At 41.1% G+C, this 27,416-nt stretch overlaps 2 protein-coding genes and 7 non-coding genes across 9 annotated transcripts in view; 3 read left to right on the forward strand and 6 right to left on the reverse strand.

Moving 5' to 3' along the window:
• Positions 1–5,189, forward strand: part of LOC124142380 (peptidase inhibitor 16-like) — a 67,349-nt gene extending 62,160 nt beyond the window's left edge. Inside the window, exons 6-8 of the mRNA XM_046510813.2 lie at positions 659–1,202; positions 1,794–2,167; positions 3,189–5,189. Of these exons, the coding sequence (XP_046366769.2) occupies positions 659–1,202; positions 1,794–2,167; positions 3,189–3,310 (1,040 nt within the window). The 3' untranslated portion in view covers positions 3,311–5,189. The remainder of the gene's footprint in view (positions 1–658; positions 1,203–1,793; positions 2,168–3,188) is intronic.
• A 4,115-nt stretch (positions 5,190–9,304) lies between these two features.
• Trnac-gca lies at positions 9,305–9,376 on the forward strand. The gene has a single exon. It is a non-coding gene; the product is annotated as a tRNA-Cys (tRNA).
• Positions 9,377–12,004: 2,628 nt separating this feature from the next.
• LOC124143783 lies at positions 12,005–25,006 on the forward strand. Its single transcript, XM_046512884.2, has 4 exons — positions 12,005–12,940; positions 23,017–23,235; positions 24,121–24,206; positions 24,700–25,006. Exons 1-4 carry the CDS (start codon positions 12,206–12,208, stop codon positions 24,785–24,787), a joined length of 1,128 nt encoding a protein of 375 aa, XP_046368840.1. The 5' UTR covers positions 12,005–12,205; the 3' UTR covers positions 24,788–25,006.
• On the reverse strand, positions 15,896–15,967 carry Trnah-gug. The gene has a single exon. It is a non-coding gene; the product is annotated as a tRNA-His (tRNA).
• Trnah-gug lies at positions 17,253–17,324 on the reverse strand. Its single transcript has one exon. It is a non-coding gene; the product is annotated as a tRNA-His (tRNA).
• Trnah-gug lies at positions 18,620–18,691 on the reverse strand. Its single transcript has one exon. It is a non-coding gene; the product is annotated as a tRNA-His (tRNA).
• On the reverse strand, positions 19,773–19,844 carry Trnah-gug. Its single transcript has one exon. It is a non-coding gene; the product is annotated as a tRNA-His (tRNA).
• Trnah-gug lies at positions 21,140–21,211 on the reverse strand. Its single transcript has one exon. It is a non-coding gene; the product is annotated as a tRNA-His (tRNA).
• Trnah-gug lies at positions 22,293–22,364 on the reverse strand. Its single transcript has one exon. It is a non-coding gene; the product is annotated as a tRNA-His (tRNA).
• Positions 25,007–27,416: the final 2,410 nt, after the last annotated feature.

Raw genomic sequence — 27,416 nt, forward strand, 5'->3', positions numbered from 1 at the left:
CAAGTGGAACTTCATTAATCTGAGGGGCGGTCGGGTAGCCTCGTGGTTAAAGCGTTCGCTCGTCACGCAGAAGACCCGGGTTCGATTCCCGACATGGGTACAATGTGTGAAGCCAATTTCTGGTGTCCCCCGCCGTGATATTGCTGGAATATTGCTAAAAGCGGCGTAAAACCATACTCACTCACTCACTCTCGTTAATCAGATCCTATTCGTATGGATACTTTTAAGTCCAGGGCCAGTTTTTCTTGGACTTTCAATAGCCATCCTCTTTCCATTAAATCTTGTAAGACCACGGCCGTGTTTTCTTGGAATTTCATTAGTCTGACCCTTTTCCATGGAACTACTTTTTAGACCAGATCAGTTTTTTTCTTGGAATCTCATTTACCTGTACCCTTTCCAAGGAACTTTATCAGACCGGGGCCGTTTGTTCTTGGAATCTCATTAGCCTGATCCCTTTGCATGGGAATGTGTTAGTCAAGAGCCGTTTGCTCTTGGAACCCTATTCACTTTTGTGCCGTTTTTTTGGAAACGGTTTACTCCGGAACCTTTTAATCTGTGGACCTCCTCTCCAAAATTAAGTGTTGTTCCATTTTAACTGTTGTTAACACCTATACGTTCATATTTATGTCCTTTAGTTTAATGACAATTGTCATTCCAGCACTGACCTTAAGAGAGCCATTGCCCAGGTCGAGGGGTCACGTTTCCTTCGTCAGGAAATCAAGTCGGTTCGAGACATTCTCCCATGGGACGGGAGCCAATCGGAAAAGTGTATCTCGTGGTACCAGCACTCTTCACAGATCTGGACCAATCAGTCTCGATCGTTTCCGAAGACCCCTAGCTCTCAAGGCGAACAGTCTTCTGTCTGATCAGGGAACGTCTCTTGTCTCGAAACAGCCCCGGCAGTTGGCCTACTCTTCCGCCAGAGAATTGAACTACAAAGTGGCCAAGAAGAACAAGCCAAAGCGTCATAGAAGCAGATGCAGGGACAGGCTGCCTGCTTGCTGGAAGTGGGCAGACAGGTGCAAGGGCAACAGAGCTATAAGGATCATGTGCCCCAAGTCGTGTGAATCTTGTGAGATGGTGCTGGCTTTGGTAGACGGAAGACTTGACAACAGGAGCCAGGGTTCCCAGAGCACTGTGATGAAGAAGCAAGTACGGTCTGGTTCCATTGGACAACGTCGTGGGGTCTCTCGCGCCACCAGGTACCCCGGCTACAACTATCCTCCTACATGGTCTTTAATAATTCACACCGTGGGGATTCCGGACAAGAATTGGTCCCTCGTAAGAGCCGCCAAGAGAGCATCCGATCCGGTGATTGCGTGTCATTGGGTGGATTGCTGCTCATGATTTCGGTCACTGGTTTCCCTTGATAGACTCAAATAAGTAGTCGAGATATGGCTGATATGGGGGTGGGGGGTGGGGGGTGGATTTCTTTCGAAATATAGTGGTGCTCCCGAAAGGGCAGGACAAGCTTCCCCTTTTCGCGAACACCTGGTGTCCTTGTTGATTTTCAGTGATCCCTTCATTTCATTTTCACCGCTACGTTGACGTTCATGCAATCTGTTTCGGGGAATAATCGAGTTTTCTTATTCTCCGGGGTTGTATCTTTTATATATGTTTGCATATGCTACTTGATATGTTTAAGTTTTAATTATATATTCTTATATAAAAAAACAATTTCGAAGCCCTTTAATAGCCAAAATGCCATGCTAACTTCATAATGATTTTATAATTGTCGTTCTGTGATGAAATGATGATAATGGAGACGCATGCATTTCTCGACCTCCTTACAGAAACAGACACCAATCCAGTGCACGTCAGCGTCATCAATCTGAAAAGGCTACCATCAACCGACATCAAAGCGCAGCAAGAAAAACTGACAGCACCCGTCAAAATGGAGGTCAGATCAGCAGACGACAGAGTTACAGCAGCAGACGACAGGCACGTTATCACCACAGCCAACAGTCGAGTCGGGAAAGTCGCTACGGACAACGTCACAACACTGGGAGACACCATCACCAATCTCGACAACACAACAGGGGAGCCAGCAGAGCCACACAACACCGGACTGTGCACCAGACCAGAAGTCAAGATCTTAAAAACAAACATACCGTCTCTGCGCAGCACCGGAAGCAGCAAAACGCCGTATTACCTCAGAAAGATACCCGTGAGTGAACACCTAACGAGATTATCTCATAGTAGCCAGACTTATAACGCAGTTCCGATTATCACCATAATTCATTTCATCAACAGGACTAGGTTTGTGCTCAAAACGTGATTTTGTCATAACAACACTATTGTGTTTTTAATGCCGGCTAGTGTATTACGTTCAGCAACATCCCTTTGTTATCTGCATATATAAGATTTGCAAGTGATTCCAAGGAATTTAATTGGCTAAGCAAACAATTTCCTCGGTGTTTCTTTCGGTGTTAGAATCACCCAGTAGCCAAGAACGGATATTTTTTCGGACACTGAGTTAAGACATACAGTTCACATACAGCTGAACAATTTTGTTTTCCATAACAAGTTTTTTTTTCCGACATCCAGGATCGGGGTAAAACCCGACCCGAATGATGTGTTTCCAGTATTTGCCGGACCCTAGAAATACATTTATGACACCTATAAACGATACAGTTCGCCGTGTCTATCACTTCGTGTATTTCCGTTATCACCTGCCAGTAAATAAGCATTCGTCACCACTCGCCCCTTTCCGTAATCTGCAAGAATATTCGGCTTGTCCCGGAATAACACGAGTTGATCACGAATGAGTGAATAAGGATAGTTCCAATACCCCCCGATATGGTTGTACAACCCGCAAACAGTCTCATGATCACTCAGTACGGACATATTGCATTGCCAAACCACCCCAAGCAGTTTCTGTCCGGTGGTGTTACAGTCTTCTAAGTTAACAGCTAACTGGATCGTTTATAAATTTAAAACCTGCAAAACAGTTCGTTATTCTCCCATTCTTGACATTTCAGTTCTTGTTGTCTTACATAAATATCTTTGTAAGCAATAAATAATCTGTTTTCCTAACAAGCGTATCGTTTTACACGCAGCTGGGGCATTTCTGAGTTTAGACCAAGCTGAAAATGAGGATAAACAAACTGTCAAAAAAATCATTTTGTTTAACTGAACAAATGTATGAGTGTGTACTAACTGGCCCAATTGTTTGTGTCTGGTTTCAGCTTTCTGCACCGACAACGCAAATTATGCTGCCCGGTGTGTGTACTGGGCCAAGACTGGGTTCTGTCAGGAGAACTACATGATGCGAGACCTGTACTGTAAGAAGAGCTGCGGAAACTGCTAACCAGTATAATATATGAGAGATTGGATCTTTATTCAACTGTGACATTATGGTACACTATGGTACACTATGACCTCTTTATACCAGAGTGATGGAGTTCGGGTGTTATATTTAACTCAGACTCAAGGTTGTTGTCTCCCTGTAAAGACTTCAGCTCAGAGTTAAGTTATTAGCTCGGATAGGTGAGGTTCACTCGTTATCGATCAATAAATATACATATATACCCGCTATACAGGTAGAGACTTGTACATAGGGGTATATATTTATATTTACTGGCCAATAACGAGTTCCTGTCTTGAGGTTAAATTTTCAGAGTGAGATATAGCTGTGGTCTTGACAAATAATAATTACTTTGGTGTGTGGTGTTCGTTTTTGTTTTGGGGTTTTTTTTTTCATTTAATGAGGCCTTTGTCGTTTCAGAATATTTGTAAACGAAAAAAATCCGCCAGCAAAAATAATCATTGTTCTCAGTGAAGATTATGGGCGATGGGTTTTTTTATTTACTCGACAAGCGTAAAGATCCTGGCCCGAGTGAAAACAACGGAATCATTCACAGGCGGATTTGAGTCCAATGCAGAAAATGGAGAAACGACACACTGCTGCCAGTGTTGAGCCCTAATTTGATTTGAATATGATCTGTCAAAACATTTAAATTCCACCTGTAGATTGATGGAATGTGACAGCTGTACCTCTTCAAGTGTTGTATAATGGAGTGTTTCGCCCTATACCTTTCAAAATCTACGTTTTGTTATCGGGTATACACGTTTGCCCTAATATTTAGTATATTTACACGCGCAACGTCCACATTCATTAGGGGGTGGTTAATTAAAAAAATTGTAAAGGAGCCACTTGCAAGTCTAGCTGTATCGTCCACGCTCATTCTGATCATACAGACTTTCAATATATATACAGTTGATACATTTTAACTTTTGCGTCCGGCACGCTTTGACAATGATAGGTGTGTACGTCTTAGTTCTACAGGCGAGGCGGGACGGTAGGGTAGCCTAGTGGTTAAAGCATTCGCTCGTCACGCCGAAGACCCAGGTTCGATTCCCCACATGGGTACAATGTGTGTAGCCCATTTCTTGTGTCTCCCGCCGTGATGTTGCTGGAGTATTGTTAAAAGCGGCGACCATACTCACTCACTCACTATAAGCGCGATTTGTGATTCTATGTGAATATATAAACATGTACCCTTTAATGTTATATGTACATACAGCAGTATTCATGTTAGTACTACACCTTTGTTTGATTACATTGTATACAAGATATATGCATCTCACTGTTTGTCGTTCATATTGTAATACATAGTTACGAATGTGCTCAATTACTATTATTGCCCTTTTTAAAAACATAGAAGTCAAGTGACAACGCTTCAATAGCAATAGATCGCGGTGAGTTGTCTCCCTTTTCTTGATTTGAACCAAGCTCCTTCCCAGCGCGTGACACCTTCGTTACACTCTCAGTAACATCGCGATAGTATAGAGAGCTCCGCGAAAGGGCTATCGCTGTGAGGAGCTTGGATTTGAACAAGCAGATGAGAACAGCAGGAAAACGGTAGTCGTGATCAATAATCACGGAAAATTGAAATTATATTGGCCATCATTTATTATCAACATATAATGGTTGTCATGGTTACATGTATTTTATCACTAACATCAACTGACAAAAAGTTATAAATGCACATGTACAGTAAATCAGTAGAAAGAGAACGTCCAATATTTTACAGTTTGTCCAAGCTGAGACGGCCACGAGGGGGTGCATCTTACGCACGCGGAATGAATGTTAGATAGATGTAATTTAGTCAAATGTCATGTGGTTAACATAACGCTTCCTATATGCTATAGTGCGTATTGTGAAATAAACGATATTTTGGTATGAATTTTGTGTTGTGTTTTATCTGCTTAGAAAGGCTGGGCTCACACTACGACCGCTAATTTTGTGCGATGCGTATTGGTTTGCGATTTCTTGAACACACTATATGCAAAGTTGGTAGGTGCCAAATTGAAGGAAACCCCGATTTTATATAACATGGTAATGTATTCTGCGTGTAAACCAAATATAGATAATATACTGTCAGGCAAAAGAAAGTATACGTTCATGCACAGGACCATGTAACTAATAATAATCATAATCATAATCATAATCATAATATACAAACTCGCAACAACAACAAAAAATAAAAGGTATCTACTCAGTGGGACTACATCAAATTTCAAAACACAGTAGGTTTATCTTCTAACTATTATTAGTTACATGGTCCTATGGTTTATGTTAGATGGTTGCTAAAAAGAAACAAACAAGAAATGTTTTTTCTTTTCGATAGTGATGTTAAAAAAAGGTAGAAAACAAAGTATACCGAGTTTGTTTTTTACGTAACTGAAAACTGATTTAACTGTTGTTATATTTGATCATGTCTATTTAATCATCACGCATTCCTGCAACAGTTTGTAAAAGGTAATCTGTGTTTGGGTAAGTTGGGTAAAAATATATTTGTTCAATGAAGACTGGGGTAAGAAATGATTTTGTAGCCACATAACCCCTACCATTTTTAGATGTAAAATTGTGTCGTAAAAAAAAACAAATTTATTGAATTCCAAAGATAAGATACCTAAAATACCAATCAGCAGTTGTGTAATATGCGAATAATTGTTATTAATGTTTCAAAGTTTTAAATCAAATAATTTGTTTTAAATAAAACCATACAGAAGTGAGTGCTGACAAAGCTCAAGTACATTTCATTGTTTGGATATAATATCGATAAATTTAAATATTTTTAATTGAAATTCAAACATGTGATAAAATCAACTGCTATATGTAGTTTCGTTTCAGTTTATTTCATAGGAGTATCATAGTTGTGTTCTGAACCTTCGGCGACTGTTTTCAGGCAAAAGAAAAAGTTTGCAATTGTTTTGTCAAATCCATTTTCCAAGTATATACACTCTTTTGCCCGGTTCATATGGTTAGAGGCTGGAGATTGGAGAGACACTACAGCTAATTACAATCATTGTTTGAACTTTACTTATAACCAGGAACCATATGTACATACACATTAAGTTAATAATGTTCCCTTGTTGTGAAAATTGGGTACAAATATAATGTATGATGCTGTTTTGAGCGAAGTAACGTCATTGACATGGGATGCATTCTTCAGTTTACAAAATTACGGCTGTCATCTTTCGATGAACACAAACACACATTATTTTCATGAACTTGTTCCTTGTATCTAAGTATAATACAGCGCCTCGATGCTCTTTCAAAGAGGTATTAGTAGGCTTATTATTGCTGGAATTATATTTGAACATACAATTAAAACATGTACAACTTCACAATATGGGGGGGGGGGGGGGGGGGAGTACGCTAGAGTAACTGCCCTTTATCAAAGGGAAGCTACTCTAATCCTAGTCAATGAGACCACGGCCACAGACAGGCGTTGTTGAAAGCCAGTCTGTCCTGTTATAACGTTACCAAGTGCAGTCAGATGTACATACAGCGACAAAACGAAACAAGGTAACAATTCGGACATATTTCGGCAAAATCCAACTGTTTTTATTTGTGGAAAAGGTTCCAAGTCGGAGAGGTCTACAAGCACTGATATGGAAATTGATCTCGCTTGGCTAGAGCTATCACAAAATTGTTTCGCATTTTACATCTCCAAAGTTGCCCAAACTTGTAAAATGCCTAAGCTACGTCACAGTTAGACACTTATTTTCAATATGTTAGACTATTCTTTTGATAATGATAGGAATTATCCCAGTAGTTTCTCCAGATTCCCGATGTTTAATTCTAAGACTCGATCGCCAAATTACAACGGCGACGCCATGTTTGTTTATAAACACTGAAAGTAGTCCCTACTTGACCTTTGATATTTGCATTTCTATCCGCATATGACCCCAAAGGATATCGGACCCGTGAAGATTCCGGGGTAGAATAGGTCTTCAGCAACCCATGCTTGCCGTAAAAGGCGACTATGCTTGTCGTAAAAAGCGACTAACGGGATCGGGTGGTCAGGCTCTCTGACTTGGTTGATGAATGTCATCGATCTCAATTGAGTGGATCGATGCTCATGATATCAATCACTGGATTGTCTGGTCCAGACTCGATTATTTACAGACCGCCGTCATATAGCTGTAATATTGCTGAGTGCGGCGTTAAACAACAAACCAACCAACCAACCAAAGGATATCGTTTTTATCCATTGGCTTTATCCTGCCGAGAAAGCTACCTATTATATTATCAAAAGGATATTCCATGTGTCTCGTGAAATATCACGTTTCTCTCATCTCGTGACGGAAGGAAAGGAGGTATTTTCACTTGTGGCTGCGCCAGTCGTCAAAATATCTCCCTTCCCCCTGTCACTCGATGAGGAAAACTTGATATTTCACCCTACAGATTAGGAGGACGTAATGTTATCAATTTGTGACGTCATGAACTATAGATGACGTAATATCGTATTTCTACTCAACAATGAAGCATTGTGACATCATACGGCTTCACCTGACCAATCAGCATTACGAATCGCTATAATGCACATGTGCAAATATCGGTAAGTTATTACATACGATCATTCTACCCATATGGGTAATATAGTCGGGTTATATGACGACGGCCTGTATATGATCAAACCAATGATTAATATACATCGGTATAATAATATACGATCTCCCGTGTAAAACAGAACAAAAGTTGACACGTATTATATTAATACAATACAAAGGCCAACCTTTAGAATTCAGGGGAACGTTTCACAACGCTATCATAGCGCTAAGGTGATCGTAACTGACATATTTTTACATAGCCTTACGATTGTCGTTGCGCTACGATCGCTTTTTAGACCGGGTCTGCACCACAAAGTTTACAATCAGCCTATGACGTAATTTGTGAAAATGTGTTGCAATATACACCGGTGAAACAATGCTATGTGAGGTCAGCCCAGCCACAGGGTTGCGGGGGTCATCGAGTGTGCATGAGCTCCTCTCAGCGATCTATTATATCTACACACAATGTCACTCTCTATCAGCTTATTAGTTATTAAACACCGATATCTTCAACGGAGTAATAATACTAGTATAATCTATAAACCATAAGTCTGGCAATCCGATCGTTTCAGTAGCTTCGCACGACATGCCATAGAGCGCTGGGTCCCCTGTGGACATACGTAAATATAGTTACGTGAAGAAACATGAACTTACACAGTATGGTAAATCTATACCATTTATTATTCCTTTTGATATGAAAATTGTGACTGGTTGATTCTATCTCAAAAGTGTCGACATAACCGACCGATCATAAACCGGTAAAATTTTGAAATGTATCGTGCCTTGTATTTTTATTTTCACGAATTCCCAAATAATTTTCAATTTCATTTTAATGTTTTTGTGGTCTTATTTACGAAAAACGATTTTTAGTTATTTGAGACGATTGTTTAGCCATTTGGTTAAAGCGTTCTCTCGTCAGGGCGATGGCTCGGGTTTGATTCCCCACATTGGGTACAATGTGTGAAGCCCATTTCTGGTGTCCCGTGCCGTGATATTGCTGGAAGATTGTTAAAAGAAGCGTAAAACTACACTCGTTTCGTACCGTACGGGTCCTAACTATGATTTTACAAGAGCTTCTATAAATATAGCGCATGTAGAATAACGTCCCTTTAATACGGAATAGTCGGCTTCGTCCGTTCCGTGATTAGTTGTCATTTGCGGTGACGAATGGATTAGTTTTATCCATTTGCGACCTAATTTAGCCGGAATTTCTCGTGTGGCCACGAATGGAGAATATAGCGGTCCTCGAATGGGATAGTCCCGAATACAATAATATCCAGACAATGCGGTCATAAACTGGTGCACGTTGACTGCTGCGCATGCGCGGTGTTCAAACAATCGGCAGACCGGAGACGAGTTTGTGTGGTGACTAACGCCGAACGCTTCATCTGTTACTAAATTTAGCTCGTGTACTATTGAACAGTGGAATGTGTAGCTAAAATGACATGGCGGGAAATAAGGGGGTATAGCTCAGTGGTAGAGCATTCGACTGCAGATCGAGAGGTCCCCGGTTCGATCCCGGGTGCCCCCTTCACCTTTTACTGTGTTTTACGTTTTGGGAATGCCGTCCTACCAACTCGCCAAACTAGATACAAGCAATCTATCTGTCAGCGTTGAAAAGGATAAGAGTCTTTTGTTTGTTTTACTTACACGCAGACTAAAGAGAAATCATAGGTTTTAGGTGGGCAGCAGTGTTACAGCTCGAAACAATTATTTTGCATCACTTATAATAAGGCAGGTGAAATTAAATAATCTTCCAATTTTAATCATTCTTAAAATTTCTAAAACACATGTGAATAGAATAGTTCATGGTGCGAAACATATGAATAACTATAAAAAAAACCGAACAATAAATCGGTTAAATGGGGGGGGGGGGGGAATCAGACGACCTCAATCATAGACAGATTATTATGCACAATTTTGACATTCACTTCTTGTTCATTCAATTAAAGCTACCCATTTCACATGCTGAGATGGGAGAGGAAGATCTCTCTACGAGACTGTGATTTTTATATGTGTTTGATTGTTGGTTAGTTGTTTAACGTCGCGCTCTGCAATATTCCAGCTATATGACGACGGTCTGTAAATAACCGACTCTGGACCAGACGATGCAGATCATGAGCCTCGATCTACGCAACTGCGATGCGATGACATGCATAGACCAAGTCAGCGAGCCTGACCACCCGATCCCGTTAAGAGCATCCATTTATTTCTGTTGAGGTGGGGAGTGGGGGGAGATATTATTTAATTCTACCATGAATTTGGAATTTACTCGATTGTGATTGGTCAATCAGAGGCTATTAAATCACAATAAACCCCCACTGATTGAAACAGCTGTTTTGACGGCCGCATCACCGCGGAAGCTAATATTCATAGAATAGTACTATTTTCAGTCATTGTCGGTAGGTATATTTAAACAATTATATCTACAATTACAGGTTACAAAATGCACAGATGCGGTTACTACACTATTCAAAGGATGTGTGGCAATACATTTCGTGCAGAAAACACGATAGAAATCTACAAAGGGAAAGTATTTACGTTTTGGGGACAACAGAGAGCTTGGAATTTTGGCGCTTTTCTATATACGACTGTGACGTCATATCTTTTGCGTCACAATGAGCAATATGACGTCATAATGATGACGCGCGATGATGAGTGATAACCTTGCAAAGCTTGCTTTGTTTTCTTTAGGGATGCCCTCCTCATGTTAGCTTACCAAGTTGCCGTGCTTATATGCTTTCAACTCCTGTAATATGTTCGAGTGAAGTATTACCGTGTAAACAAACTGTTTGAGTATATATACATTCACTCAGTATATTTGCTAACACCAAAGAGTTCGCGTTTTATTTAGTCATGGTTGAATGGAGATAAACATACTGTGCGTTCGGTTCCAAATTCATTTTAGCGCGGTTAAATCTACAGGTAATCTAGCACTACATTGAAAACACAGTATGTTTATCTCCTAAACAAATAGTTTGTTCAGAAATATGTCCAAAATGAATAGTTTGTTGGAATCGGCGAAATAAGTGAACAATTCGTTTTGTGAAAAAAATATAACGTCATTTTTCTTGTGTGTTATTAGTGAAAATGAATACATTGGTTGATAGTGCTCAGTAAATAAATAGGGTGTGTTGGATACAGCTTGGAAAAAAATAGATTGTTCTAAAAAAAATACGACCTAAGGAAGAGGAAATATTTGCAAATATGTACAATGTGCAGTGCAACTTCTATTTAACAATTTGATAGCTACAGCAGTGATGATTTAGCTAAGGGCGTGACAGGGGGCAGCGGAACCACGATTATCGGTCAAGACTGAATCTGTAAATACGGGACACAAAACACGGTTTATTCATACAATCCTCGATTATCGAATATATTATATCTCCATTCTATAATGATGTCTTTATGGTAATAGAGTCGATACTTAATATACTTGATAATCGAGAATTCCCAGGCCACACACTGGATGATTTTGAAGCAAGGGATTACGTCAGTCATTGCATGACTGTATGGTGTTTGACCGTTACTGTTGAGACACGACGTACCTCTCCTGACTTGTTTGAAATAGTTTTGTTCACGGTGAAAAGATAGCCCATGTGATTGATACATGTTGATTTGAAAATGAATTAATATGGATTTGACAACGACAAATGCCAATAAACAAGTACTATTATAGTTTGTGAAACGATATGACAGACTGAATTATGTTTTCGAGACTGGTACACTGTGTTGGTCTGCGTTAACCCCACAGGACCACTCGAGGGTAGGTATTCGAAGGAACACACTTGCATGAGCGATACATTGACGGAACTAAATGTATACACAAGAGATCGGTTAATTAGTATACATGTTTTTTATCAATACATAATTCCATATGGTGACTTGAACATGCATTAAACTAATAAATAAGCAGCTGTAGACCAATAGTTTTCTTGCGAATGAGCGAGAAAAGGCTGGAAGATCTGTTATGTAACTTTTACAGTACAAACATTACATCACAAGAAGAGTGTGTGTGATGGTGTCTCGTGAAGCACCCCCGTGATAAATGCTACCTGCCTGGGGGTACAGGCGCTTGTGTCACACAGAGGCCCCACACTTCAATCTTCCAGTCAGCACGTGTTACACCCCTCCCCTGCAGCTATAAGAGTCCCTGTGATCTCAGCCCCGTGTCCCCCGTCTGTCACACTAACCTGCATGATCCGACGACAGCGATCTCTGACGGGAACTACCAAGTATGTCTTAATTCGTTAGTGTTTATAAACACCACATCCTTTCCAGGTATCATATTGTTGAAATTTTTCGGACAGTGCTGTTAGGTTGTTCGATTTGGAATTTTCACAACAGTTCTCTCAGAAGGATGTCGTCGACAAGCCTGGTGTCACTGCTGCTCTGTTTCCTCAGCATCGTTGAAATCCCGGGACAAGGAATTGGTAACTTTGACTTTGGGCAAGAACTGATCTTATCGGGCCATGAGGGTGGCCATTTCATTGACAGTGGATTCGGAGGGGGCGAAATTCTACCCCAGGGGAACTTCATGATACAATCTGGGGGTAATGCATACAATACACGGGCGGGTCGAACCGGGTTGTCCGCGCCACTACCAACCACAAGGACAATCAGGAGAGTCTCAAGGACGTCCAGAACGTCCTACCCCGCAGGGGCTGGGGGGACAAGTATAATTCAACGTTCTGGGAATTCCCAGGTTGGTGCTGGTGGTCTGGACCTCACCGGACTCCTCCAGAGTATGATGTCCACCCCGGGACAGAGAAGTTTCAGCTGGACCATCCGGCGACAGCCTCAGAGGACCACTCAACGGAGGCAACAGGTTCGTCGGCAAAGAATCCCGGATGTGTTTCAATCCTTTGGAAGTCAGTTTGGTTTAAATGGCATGGACTTCGTCAGCGAAAATCCGAGAACCAGTATTCAACGCAGAATCAACCCGCCTCGCAACGTCATTCCTGCCCTGCCGACGACTTCCGGTGCGGGAGGCGCCTCGGCCGGATATGGTCTGACGTCCAGACACGTCCAGCAGATGCTCACTGCCCACAACAACGCTCGACGGGAACTTGGAGCTGCCGACATGCACCTCATGGTAAGATGCTGACAATCGCTATCTGGTTATTCATGTGTTCGAGGGGTCACGGGTGGCCCACTCGTCTAAGGCGCCGCGATTCGCTGTGCAGAGTTGCGTCCTTTGGGCACGCCAGAAACCTATGATTGTGGCTCGAATCCCGGTTCGCCCCGATTATGTTTCTAGGTTTGTCAGTACCATACCCGTGCTCGTGGGTTTCACCGAACCGAAGTGGTAAACGTCTGAGACCTGCATCACTTCGGGCTTTCCTCCCACATTAAGCTGACACGCCGTGATATAACTGGAATACTGTTAAAAGCGGCGTAAAAGCCAACCCACTCACTCACTCATGTGTTCGATTGCTTTTCTGCAATACAAAATACCTCTTTTCTTGTGTATATCAGATGCTGGTAAACTGAAGTTGACATCAGACATATGTTACAGTTGTATTCATATGAATACGGGGCGGGTTGGGGTAGTATAGTTGTTAAAGCGTTCTCTCTTCACAACGAACACCCGGGTACGATTCACTACATAGGCCAATAGACGTTAAAAGATGGTACTTGTTGTTACCCTGGCGCTCGGCATTAAGGGGCTAAAACAAGGACTGGTCGGCTCGGAGTCAGTATACTGTGTCTGAGTGGGGTATTCATGTTAAACTGCGGCATGGTATCTCAGTGGGCTAGCACTATAAATCGGCATCAGTTCGGACTAGTACAAGCAGCCACACACACACACACACACACACACACACACAAACACACACGTGCATGCACGTCGCTATATAAGTGCAATAATCTTGGACCCGACGTGAAACCCTATTTCACCTCACCGTCACCTCACCACATAGGTCGATGTGTGAAGCACATATTTGGTGTCCGTGATATTGCTGGAATAGGGCTCAAAGCGGCACAAAACCATATTCGCTCACTCAATTATATGAATACTGTTAATTTGTAATGCAACGAACTTGATATCTCCTTGACCACTAACTCTACTGCCTCCTATTTCCCGTCCACGATAATCCAGTGGTTCATATCTGTTTGTTGATAATTACCCACCTCCCATGAGCCATCATCGTTCACTTCTGAGCCAGATTCGAATGTCTCGACCCTATAGAAAAGGCCGTCCAATCTAATCACTCTCCTGTGCGAAGGAAATTCTGTGCTATCGCCATCTGTGCTATCTGTGATGACGCCATCTCAGAAACGATGCGAGTCCTTGGGATTTGTCCAAATAGAATGAGGTGTAATACACTGGATAAATGAGTATGTGTGGTTAAGGTCAAATTCGTTTCAACAGTAAATACAATATTTTCGACTTTAAATATCAGAAGTGTACTTTAAGAAAGCACACGTATAGTGATATATGAAACAATTGAAATGATAATAAGGGACTGAAGTCTTCCCAACTTTTCTAAAGATGACAAAACATACGCTCATTGTGAAATCTGTCCGAATTAGCAAACATACGGAAGCATAAATTTTATTACTCCACCTATCACATAAGCAACACCACCGCCGAGGTCAAGTATCCGATATGGCCTCATTTATCCTTGAGCACTCAGAATGTAGACAACGGGCTACTGTTAATCACAAGAGTTAAGATCACAACAAACACTGGTTTTGTCCTGAAGCATGACTGTCTGTCAGACGGTGCCGTCTGATGAAAGACTGTTGACAGCTGACGAAATTAATGATTTGGGAAGAACATTTGATTTATACGTCAGCCGAAGGGTGGGGTGGGGTGAAATGGGGTTTACCGTGGTAAATTATAACATGTTACCTTGGGGGGGGGGTCGGCATAATGATGGTCATGATACAGTCCTAAGGTCACGCTGCTCAAGAGAGATAAAAGGCGCTTCTGTCACATTCGTTCTTTACCGTTTAACGCCGCACTCACCAAAAGGTGATTGACATCATGAGGATTGATCTTATATTAATTCTCGCTACTGCTAACCAAATCTCAGATATGATTTTAATGAGACTGAAACCGTTTTCACAAAAGAGACATAATTGTTATAAAAATCTCTTTCAAGTATGTGAGGGGCGAGGGGTAGTGGTTAAAGTGTTGGCTTCACATGCCGAACATCGATTCCCAACGTGGGTATAACATGTGTGAATCCAATCTTGGTTTCACCGTTGTTTGTATGTTTGTTTGTTTGTTTGTTTGTTGTTGTTGTTTAACGCCGCACTCGGCAATAGTCCAGCTACATGACGGCGGTCTGTAAATAATCGAGTCTAGACCAGACAACCCAGTGATCGACATCATGAGCATCGATCCATGCAATAGGGATACGATGACATGCATCAACCAAGTCTGCGAGCCTGACCACCTGATCCCGTTATTCGCCTCTTACGGCAAGCATGGGTTGCTGAAGACCTATTCTAACCAGGATCTTCACGGGGACTTACGATTGTGATATTTTTTGGGCTATCGATGTGAGACCCTAACCGCACATTTAAATAAGTGGGATTATCAAGCGGAGATGAAAAGTGTCGTCTCATTTCAACCAAAGGTACTTTTTCGTGAACTGAAGCATGATACCATATAAGGATATGATACATAAAGGCTTTAAACACGCACTCCTTTCCGCCTAAAGTGGTTTAAATTGAACCGGATTTTGTCTAATTCATAAGCACATTCAAATGAAAATAAAAGTATTTCATCAAACGAAAGAGAAATTCGTATATTCCATTACATTAGTGGGGTTATCAAGTGGAGATGAAAAGTATCGTCTCATTTCAACAAAAGGTTCTTTTTCGTGAACTGAAGCATGACCCCATATGAGGATATGATACATAAAGGCTTTTGACACGCACCCCTTTACGCGTAAAGTGGTTTAAATTGAACAAAATTTCGTCTAATTCATAAGTACGTTCAAAAATAATTGTATTTAACCAAACGTAAAAGAAATTCGTGTATTCATCAAACATTATTTTTGTTGAAATACGACTTCAAAAACATAGAGACACATGCCGTGACCCGGATTCGAACCGGGGTTCTTGCGGCCACAACGCAAAGTCCTAACCACTAGACGATCACGGCTGAAGTGCCCCATGACAAAGACCGATTACTTCAACAACAGGATCTTATCTTTGTGAAGTGCTTGTCAGCAGAAAACAGGTCATGGCACGGTTCATTGTTCAACAGAGAAACCGTACACTTCGGTCATATTCGTTCTCTTCCGTGTTTTTGTCGACACACAGTGACAATCGATGAGGGATGGCTTAGTGCGCACACAGTGTAATATGAAATTTAAAATAACGTTAAAGTGTAGAAACCTTCACTGAATATTGATGACGACGTTCAGCTTGTCATTTGAGAAGTTGTTGAAGTGGTAAGATGTCAATTAAATAGATGATGATGATGATGACGATGACTGTTTGATTATGTTCTCGGCGATTAAGACGATAATAATATTGATGCTGATAGTTAGGTGGAGGGTGTAGGAGATTATTTATGTAAATGATGCTGCTGACGATGATCTTACAATGGTGATGAAGCTGCTGATGTGGACGGTTTTGTTTGTTTGTTTGTTTGACGCTGCACTCAGCAATAGTCCAGCTACATGACGGCGGTCTGTAAATAATCGAGTCTGGACCAGACAACCCAGTGATCGACATCATGAGCATCGAACCACGCAATAGGGATACGATGACATGCATCAACCAAGTCTGCGAGCCTGACCACCCGATCCCGTTAGTCGCCTCTTACGGCAAGCATGGGTTGCTGAAGACCTTTTCCAACCAGGATCTTCACGGGGACTTACGATTGTGATATTGTTGCTCTGTCGATGTGGGAGCATAACCGCACATTTAAATTAGTGGGATTATTGAGTGAAGATTAAAAGTGTCGTCTCATTTCAACCAAAGGTACTTTTTCGTGAACTGAAGCATGATACCATGTAAGGATATGATACATAAAGGCTTTAAACACGCACTCCTTTACGCCTAAAGTGGTTTAAATTGAACCGAATTTTGTCTAATTCATAAGCACATTCAAATGAAAATAAAAGTATTTCATCAAACGAAAGAGAAATTCGTATATTCCATTACATTAGTGGGGTTATCAAGTGGAGATGAAAAGTATCGTCTCATTTCAACAAAAGGTACTTTTTCGTGAACTGAAGCATGATACCATATGAGGATATGATACATAAAGGCCTTTGACACGCACCCCTTTACGCGTAAAGTGGTTTAAATTGAACAAAATTTCGTCTAATTCATAAGTACGTTCAAAAATAATTGTATTTCATCAAACGTAAAAGAAATTCGTATATTCATCAAACATTATTTTTGTTGAAATACGACTTCAAAAACATAGAGACACATGCCGTGACCCGGATTCGAACCGGGGTTCTTGCGGCCACAACGCAAAGTCCTAACCACTAGACGATCACGGCTGAAGTGCCCCATGACAAAAGCAGATTACTTCAACAACAGGATCTTATCTTTGTGAAGTGCTTGTCAGTAGAAAACAGGTCATGGCACGGTTCATTGTTCAACAGAGAAACCGTACACTTCAGTCATATTCGTTCTCTTCCGTGTTTTTGTCGACACACAGTGACAATCGATGAGGGATGGCTTAGTGCGCACACAGTGTAATATGAAATTTAAAATAACGTTAAAGTGTAGAAACCTTCACTGAATATTGATGACGACGTTCAGCTTGTCATTTGAGAAGTCGTTGAAGTGGTAAGATGTCAATTAAATAGATGATGATGATGACGATGACTGTTTGATTATGTTCTCGGCGATTAAGACGATAATAATATTGATGCTGTGGTTAGGTGGAGGGTGTAGGAGATTATTTATGTATATGATGCTGCTGACGATGATCTTACAATGGTGATGAAGCTGCTGATGGAGACGGTTTCGTTTGTTTGTTGTTTGACGCTGCACCCAGCAATAGTCCAGCTACATGACGGCGGTCTGTAAATAATCGAGTCTGGACCAGACAACCCAATGACCGTCATCATGAGCATCGATCCACGCAATAGGGATACGATGACATGCATCAACCAAGTCAGCGAGCCTGACCACCCGATCCCGTTTGTCGCCTCTTACGGCAAGCATGGGTTGCTGAAGACCTATTCTAACCAGGATCTTCACGGGGACTTACGATTGTGATATTGTTGCTCTGTCGATGTGGGAGCATAACCGCACATTTAAATTAGTGGGATTATTGAGTGAAGATCAAAAGTGTCGTCTCATTTCAACCAAAGGTACTTTTTCGTTAACTGAAGCATGACTCAGTATACCATGATGCCATATAAGGATATGAGACATACGAGCTTTTAACACTCACTCCTTTCCGCCTAAAGTGGTTTAAATTGAACCGGATTTTGTCTAATTCATAAGCACATTCAAATGAAAATAATAGTATTTCATCAAACGAAAGAGAAATTCGTATATTCCATTACATTAGTGGGGTTATCAAGTGGAGATGAAAAGTATCGTCTCATTTCAACAAAAGGTACTTTTTCGTGAACTGAAGCATGATACCATATGAGGATATGATACATAAAGGCTTTTGACACGCACCCCTTTACGCGTAAAGTGGTTTAAATTGAACAAAATTTCGTCTAATTCATAAGTACGTTCAAAAATAATTGTATTTCATCAAACGTAAAAGAAATTCGTATATTCATCAAACATTATTTTTGTTGAAATACGACCTCAAAAACATAGAGACACATGCCGTGACCCGGATTCGAACCGGGGTTCTTGCGGCCACAACGCAAAGTCCTAACCACTAGACGATCACGGCTGAAGTGCCCCATAACAAAAGCCGATAACTTCAACAACAGGATCTTATCTTTGTGAAGTGCTTGTCAGTAGAAAGCAGATCATGGCACGGCACATTGTTCAACAGAGAAACCGTACACTTCAGTCATATTCGTTCTCTTCCGTGTTTTTGTCGACACACAGTGACAGTCGATGAGAGATGGCTTAGTGCACACACAGTGTAATATGAAATTTAAAATATCGTTAAAGTGTAGAAACCTTCATTGAATATTGATGACGACGTTCAGCTTGTCATTTGAGAAGTGATATAAGATGTCAGTTAAATAGATGATGATGATGCTGCTGATGATGATGATGACGATGACTGTTTGATTAGGTTCTTGGCGATTAGAACGATAATAATATTGATGTTGATAGTTAGGTGGAGGGTGGTGGAGATTATTTAGGAATATGATGCTGATGTTGATGATCTTATAATGGTGATGAAGCTGCTGATGAAGACGGTTTTGTTTGTTTGTTGTTTGACGCTGCACTCAGCAATAGTCCAGCTACATGACGGCGGTCTGTAAATAATCGAGTCTGGACCAGACAACCCAGTGATCGTCATCATGAGCATCGATCAACGCATTAGGGATACGATGACATGCATCAACCAAGTCTGCGAGCCTGACCACCCGATCCCGTTAGTCGCCTCTAACGACAAGCATGGGTTGCTGAAGAACTGTTGTAACCAGGATCTTCACGGGGACTTACGATTGTGATATTTTTGGTCTGTCGATGTGGGACCATAACCGCAGCATTACATTAGTGGGGTTATCAAGTGGAGATGAAAAGTATCGTCTCATTTCAACAAAAGGTACTTTTTCGTGAACTGAAGCATGACTCAGTATACCATGATGCCATATAAGGATATGAGACATACGAGCTTTTGACACGCACCCCTTTACGCGTAAAGCGGTTAAAATTGAACCGGATTTTGTCTAATTCATAAGCACATTCAAATGAAAATAATAGTATTTCATCAAACGAAAGAGAAATTCGTATATTTATCAAACATTATTTTTGTTGAAATACGACAGTCACTTCAAAAACATAGAGACACATGCCGTGACCCGGATTCGAACCGGGGTTCTTGCGGCCACAACGCAAAGTCCTAACCACTAGACGATCACGGCTGAAGTGCCCCATGACAAAGACCGATTACTTCAACAACAGGATCTTATCTTTGTGAAGTGCTTGTCAGCAGAAAACAGGTCATGGCACGGTTCATTGTTCAACAGAGAAACCGTACACTTCGGTCATATTCGTTCTCTTCCGTGTTTTTGTCGACACACAGTGACAATCGATGAGGGATGGCTTAGTGCGCACACAGTGTAATATGAAATTTAAAATAACGTTAAAGTGTAGAAACCTTCACTGAATATTGATGACGACGTTCAGCTTGTCATTTGAGAAGTCGTTGAAGTGGTAAGATGTCAATTAAATAGATGATGATGATGACGATGACTGTTTGATTATGTTCTCGGCGATTAAGACGATAATAATATTGATGCTGTGGTTAGGTGGAGGGTGTAGGAGATTATTTATGTATATGATGCTGCTGACGATGATCTTACAATGGTGATGAAGCTGCTGATGGAGACGGTTTTGTTTGTTTGTTGTTTGACGCTGCACCCAGCAATAGTCCAGCTACATGACGGCGGTCTGTAAATAATCGAGTCTGGACCAGACAACCCAATGACCGTCATCATGAGCATCGATCCACGCAATAGGGATACGATGACATGCATCAACCAAGTCAGCGAGCCTGACCACCCGATCCCGTTTGTCGCCTCTTACGGCAAGCATGGGTTGCTGAAGACCTATTCTAACCAGGATCTTCACGGGGACTTACGATTGTGATATTGTTGCTCTGTCGATGTGGGAGCATAACCGCACATTTAAATTAGTGGGATTATTGAGTGAAGATCAAAAGTGTCGTCTCATTTCAACCAAAGGTACTTTTTCGTGAACTGAAGCATGACTCAGTATACCATGATGCCATATAAGGATATGAGACATACGAGCTTTTAACACTCACTCCTTTCCGCCTAAAGTGGTTTAAATTGAACCGGATTTTGTCTAATTCATAAGCACATTCAAATGAAAATAATAGTATTTCATCAAACGAAAGAGAAATTCGTATATTCCATTACATTAGTGGGGTTATCAAGTGGAGATGAAAAGTATCGTCTCATTTCAACAAAAGGTACTTTTTCGTGAACTGAAGCATGATACCATATGAGGATATGATACATAAAGGCTTTTGACACGCACCCCTTTACGCGTAAAGTGGTTTAAATTGAACAAAATTTCGTCTAATTCATAAGTACGTTCAAAAATAATTGTATTTCATCAAACGTAAAAGAAATTCGTATATTCATCAAACATTATTTTTGTTGAAATACGACCTCAAAAACATAGAGACACATGCCGTGACCCGGATTCGAACCGGGGTTCTTGCGGCCACAACGCAAAGTCCTAACCACTAGACGATCACGGCTGAAGTGCCCCATAACAAAAGCCGATAACTTCAACAACAGGATCTTATCTTTGTGAAGTGCTTGTCAGTAGAAAGCAGATCATGGCACGGCACATTGTTCAACAGAGAAACCGTACACTTCAGTCATATTCGTTCTCTTCCGTGTTTTTGTCGACACACAGTGACAGTCGATGAGAGATGGCTTAGTGCACACACAGTGTAATATGAAATTTAAAATATCGTTAAAGTGTAGAAACCTTCATTGAATATTGATGACGACGTTCAGCTTGTCATTTGAGAAGTGGTATAAGATGTCAGTTAAATAGATGATGATGATGCTGCTGATGATGATGATGACGATGACTGTTTGATTAGGTTCTTGGCGATTAGAACGATAATAATATTGATGTTGATAGTTAGGTGGAGGGTGGTGGAGATTATTTAGGAATATGATGCTGATGTTGATGATCTTATAATGGTGATGAAGCTGCTGATGAAGACGGTTTTGTTTGTTTGTTGTTTGACGCTGCACTCAGCAATAGTCCAGCTACATGACGGCGGTCTGTAAATAATCGAGTCTGGACCAGACAACCCAGTGATCGTCATCATGAGCATCGATCAACGCATTAGGGATACGATGACATGCATCAACCAAGTCTGCGAGCCTGACCACCCGATCCCGTTAGTCGCCTCTAACGACAAGCATGGGTTGCTGAAGAACTGTTGTAACCAGGATCTTCACGGGGACTTACGATTGTGATATTTTTGGTCTGTCGATGTGGGACCATAACCGCAGCATTACATTAGTGGGGTTATCAAGTGGAGATGAAAAGTATCGTCTCATTTCAACAAAAGGTACTTTTTCGTGAACTGAAGCATGACTCAGTATACCATGATGCCATATAAGGATATGAGACATACGAGCTTTTGACACGCACCCCTTTACGCGTAAAGCGGTTAAAATTGAACCGGATTTTGTCTAATTCATAAGCACATTCAAATGAAAATAATAGTATTTCATCAAACGAAAGAGAAATTCGTATATTTATCAAACATTATTTTTGTTGAAATACGACAGTCACTTCAAAAACATAGAGACACATGCCGTGACCCGGATTCGAACCGGGGTTCTTGCGGCCACAACGCAAAGTCCTAACCTCTAGACGATCACGGCTGAAGTGCCCCATGACACAAACCGATTACTTAAAAAACAGGATCTTATCTTTGTGAAGTGCTTGTCAGTAGAAAGCAGATCATGGCACGGCACATTGTTCAACAGAGATACGGGACACTTCGGTCATATTCGTTCTCTTTCGTGTGTTTTGGTCGACACACAGTGACAGTCGAAAAGAGATGGCTTAGTGCACACACAGTGTAATATGAAAGTTAGAATATCGTTATATCTTTGAAAGTGTAGAAACCTTCATTGAATATTGATGACGACGTTCAGATTGCCATTTGATGAAGCTTATAAAGTTGTAAGATACCAAATATGATGATGATGATGATGATTGTGTTTGACTATGTTCTCGGCGATTAAGACAATAATGATACTGATGCTGATAATTAGGTGGAGGGTGGAGGAGTTTAGTTAGATGCTGATGATGATTATGATCTTTCAATGGTGATGAAGCTGCTGATGGAGACGGTGATACTATTGATTACAAAGATAAGGATATTAAGTATGTTCTTTATATTGGTGATAAAGACGATAATGTCGATGGTGTTTGTAATCATGATGGTGAAGACGAGAATAATATCGATGATGATGATGATGGTTTTTACAATGGTGGTGGAAACGAGAATAATATTGATGATGACTTCAGCGGTGGGACAAGCAGTTGGCGAGTGAGGCAAACTCGTGGATACAGCGCTGTGTGATGGAGCACCAACAAGGAGGACGGGGGGAGAACCTCGCCATGGTAGGAGGGTCACTCATGAACATCGACAGCCTCGTCGACTACGGCATCAACGGCTGGTACAACGAGAAAAACAGCTGGCGACACGGGGACGAGTTCTCGGCTGCCACTGGCCACTATACACAGGTGGGTCACAAGAACTTCTGACAACGACATATTTCTTGTGTATTGTAAAGTATTTACGATTGGATATGGTGTGTATCAACTGGGACAAGCTCGTACTGCGCAAGGCAGCCAGTTTGAGAATAGAACCCTGTATCCGACTTATCGAGCGATCGTTCTCCCCACTGGGCTACCAACTGTCATGGTAAGTGTTAGGTAGTGAGGGAAGAGGATTGATGTCGACTGCGACCAGGGAGTCAATGCAATACTTATATCCTGATGAAATATGAAAATAAATTTTCCGGCAAAATAATATATGTTCCTTGATTGGTGAAATGAGGCCTGTGCTGAAATAAAGACAAAAAGGTTGGTTGGTTTGTTGTTTAACACCGCACTCAGCAATATTCCAGCTATAGGAGGGCGGTCTGTAAATAATCGAGTGTGAATCAGACGATCCAGTGATTGACATCATGAGCATCGATCCACGCAATTGGGATACGATGACATGTATCAACCAAGTCAGCGAGCCTGTCCACCCGATCCCGTTAGTCGCCTCTTGCGACAAGCATAGTCAGTCGGCTTTTACAGCAAGCATGGGTTGCTGAAGACCTATTCTACCCAGGATATTCACGGGTTGAATGGGAATTAAGTGTTTCCGGGAGAATGTGCTCCAAACATCTGGGAGAATGTACTACAAACATGGAGTAGCATTAGAAAATCGCTGGCTAAATTTGAGTGGAAACCCCATTGTTTGTGTAATTATGAGACGAAATCAAATGGAAGCGCATTTAACCTCATAAATCATACGTGCTTACAATATGGACATATATTCCTTGTCCAGTAAGTAAGACAATTTGCAAATAAACCATACACATGCATGAGTATGACTGTATGCTACTTTCTTTACAGATGATCTGGTCCAGCACGACGAACGTGGGATGTGCCGCCAAACGCTGCCCCGATATGTATCTCCTTGCCTGCTTCTACTCTCCGCCGTGAGTTGCTGTCACTTGCTCTCGCAAAGGCTTGTTCGTTTGTTGTTTAAGCCGCATTATTCCAGGATTTATGACATCGGGTTGTAAATAATCGAGTATTGTCCAGACAGACCCTGACGCAATGACTGTAAATGTAAATGACCCCTTGGAATATTTTTTATATTTGGAGATTTTTTTCTAAATGATTTTAATCAAGTTGGTTGAAGTCGATATTTTTTTTAAGTTTGTTTCCAAATATAATAGCTGGATATTTTTTTATATATTTCATTTGTTCATCAGTTTCGTTTAATTATTTTTATATTATTTCTTAATGTATATACCTATTTGTGTTTATTTTTTGGTATTTTGGATAGTTCCTCTTTTAGGATATCTAGGTGTATGAGTGTTGATCAGTTTTGTTTGTTCAAATTATTTTGATCAGGAGTGTAATCCGTGCATACACATATCTTCGTGTGTGTGTGTTCATATACCGTATTTATATGTTTGTTTCCAGGGGCAACGTCATGGGCTTCAACCCCTACACCCACGGCGCGCCGTGCTCGATGTGTCGAGGTAGCTGCCAGAATCAGCTGTGTGTGTGAGGCACCATCAGCATCGCTGCTGCTGACATCGGCCTGGTTTTGCACACGATTTATTACAATGCTGATTTATGGCACAGACAGTGGCCATGGGCATCTCGAAAACCAGGACTCTTTGCAAACATCTTCTGGCTGGAAACTTCGCCTCAGGCGCTCTCATTGCCACCATTACGGCAACGACCATATGAAACTAACAAAGCTCAATAAATATATTGAATGCCATGTATCTTGTTTGGATATTTCTTTTAAACACGTTTCATAAAATACTGGGGAAAATCATTTTTCCTTATTAATTTACGCTGGGCATACTTGATGTCCGTTTTCAAGACTAGAAAATACTAATCTGGTTTATAAAGTAATATATAGAACAACACGTGTTTTATAAATTTAACAATTGTACTTTTAATTATATTATATCAATGGACATTTCCCCTTAAGGAAAATAGGATTCCTTGTGGCAGAGGTTGACAACAGTATTACTTCATTATTAAAGCATTCATATACAAAAAATACCTATTTTCTCATGAGATATCCTTCAACACTGAAAAGTGACAAGCTCTACCAGTACAAAATATAATTTGAAGGTGTAGAGTAAAAAACGATCATGAAACTATTCTACATTTGTACAATCAAATCCTAAATTACATCATGGTGTACCAATGATAATGTATCCTTGAAAATGTTTACTAACAAGGATATATCCATGATTGTTCTTTATCACGTTTGAAAATAATCGAACAGTTTTCTATACACATTGTCTGTACAGTTAACCATAAATGGTGCCACTCCGTGTGATCTTTGGCTCCACTTTGATGTGGGCCGAGAAATATTTCGCTGGCTTGCGGCTTCTAAACCTGAAGTATTCCACCATGTCTTTCACCCTCCCGTATGTGAACTTGAGCAGCTTTGACCGCAGGTATGCGAGAATCATGTTGAAGCACACGATATATCCAATGGAGGACTGGAGGTTTGACTTCCCAAGCCCCGAGATACGAAGCAGACGACACATGCTCCATCTCGTCTGAACTGCAGTGAGCATGACCAGAAGTGTGACTAGGCCTCCCACTCCGAGTCCAACCAGGAGAACTTTAAGAAGACGTTTGTGGAACCTTCTCTTGAAGATTTTCCTAATGGTGGGATAATTCAAAGCATAGCACGCTCCTGCGAACACCACACTTGAAACCAGCGGAGCGCTGACGCCATTGTTCTTGGCTACACATTCTAATATCGGGTAGACCTTTCCGCATATGACATCCATTGTAATGAACTTTGTCACTTAGAACGTAGAGTTGCCCGTGATCTCGCGCATATTCATACCAGCTGGCTCCACGACATTGTCAAGACTGCGTGGTTGTCTATGACGTCACAGAAGTTATACGTCACGATTCATGGTTGCGTAAAAAGTGGTGCGTGTATGAAAACGTTCTTGTACCAAATGACATCATGGAGCGTTATTGCAATTGTGACTTTTTACAATGTTCTTACCATGGCGATCAATAAATATTTTTTTTTATAATCGTTACCACATGAATTAAAAATCCCTTTATGTCTTGTCGCCGCCATAACATTGGTCATCTCCGCCCAGTGTACGTCTTTAGGCTACGTTTGGGTTTTCGTTATCTGTAGCGTCAGGGGTCATCAGTCAAAGATAGTTTTCAGTTAAAAGTTCAATGAGGAATCTTGCCGGCTTGTTTTTACAGATGTCATTGCCTGACGTTTACCGACAGCATTCCTTGAACATGAAGAAAGTTAAATAAATCCAGCTCTTCCAGAGAACAAATTTGGTTAGATCACACGGTTGAGGCGACCATGTCACAGTGATATAGGCTAATATACTACAGTCAATGTGTAAAATCAGTCAATTTGTAAATTGCCTGATTCACCGATCCAATATATAACAGGCCTAAGTATTTCAGTCAGTTTACAAACAGAGATAAAATATATCCATTTATTTGACAGATTCACTGGAAATAAGCACGACAGGTCTGTGTGAAGATAAAAGGCTGACAAATATTGCAGTGTAACCTGAACAGGGTTTCTCTCTCCTGGGAGTTAATACATGGAAACCTCCTGAAGATAACACTACAATATTTAACAAAAACAGTTCAGAATACAGATGTTTGTTTGTTTAATGCTGCACTCAGCAATATTCCAGCTATATGACGGCAGTCTGTAAATAATCGAGTCTGGACCAGACAATCCAGTGATTGACATCATGAGCATCGATCCACGCAATTGGGATACAATGACATGCATCAACCAAGTCAGCAGCCTGACCCCCCATCCCGTTAGTCGCCTCTCATGACAAGCATAGTCACCTTTTATGGCAAGCATGGGTTGCAGAAGTCCTATTCTACCCTGGATCTTCACAGGTCCAGAATACAGATTAGTGAATGTGTTGGGTTTTATGTATCTTTTAGCAATACTCGAGCAATATTCCAGGATTATTCAACCGGAACACCAGTATTGAGCGAGTGAGTATGGTTTTACGCTGCTTTTAGCAATATTCCAGGAATATCACGGCGGGGGACACCAGAAATGGGCTTCACATGTACCCATGTCGGGAATCGAACCCGGGTCTTCTGCGTGACGAGCGAACGCTTTAACCACTAGGCTACCTGACCGCCTCAAC

This window comes from Haliotis rufescens, unplaced genomic scaffold (assembly GCF_023055435.1).
Source record: "Haliotis rufescens isolate VD_foot unplaced genomic scaffold, xgHalRufe1.0.p SCAF_2, whole genome shotgun sequence".
Classification (NCBI taxonomy): Eukaryota; Metazoa; Mollusca; class Gastropoda; order Lepetellida; family Haliotidae; genus Haliotis; species Haliotis rufescens.

Bases quoted from the DNA above. Each gene is read 5' to 3' on its own strand.
- LOC124143783 (XM_046512884.2), top strand. From the start codon at position 12,206: ATGTCGTCGACAAGCCTGGTGTCACTGCTGCTCTGTTTCCTCAGCATC. The intron at 12,941-23,016 runs GTAAGATGCTGA...TGATGACTTCAG, and splicing joins CTGCCGACATGCACCTCATG to CGGTGGGACAAGCAGTTGGC. The intron at 23,236-24,120 runs GTGGGTCACAAG...CTTTCTTTACAG, and splicing joins CCACTGGCCACTATACACAG to ATGATCTGGTCCAGCACGAC.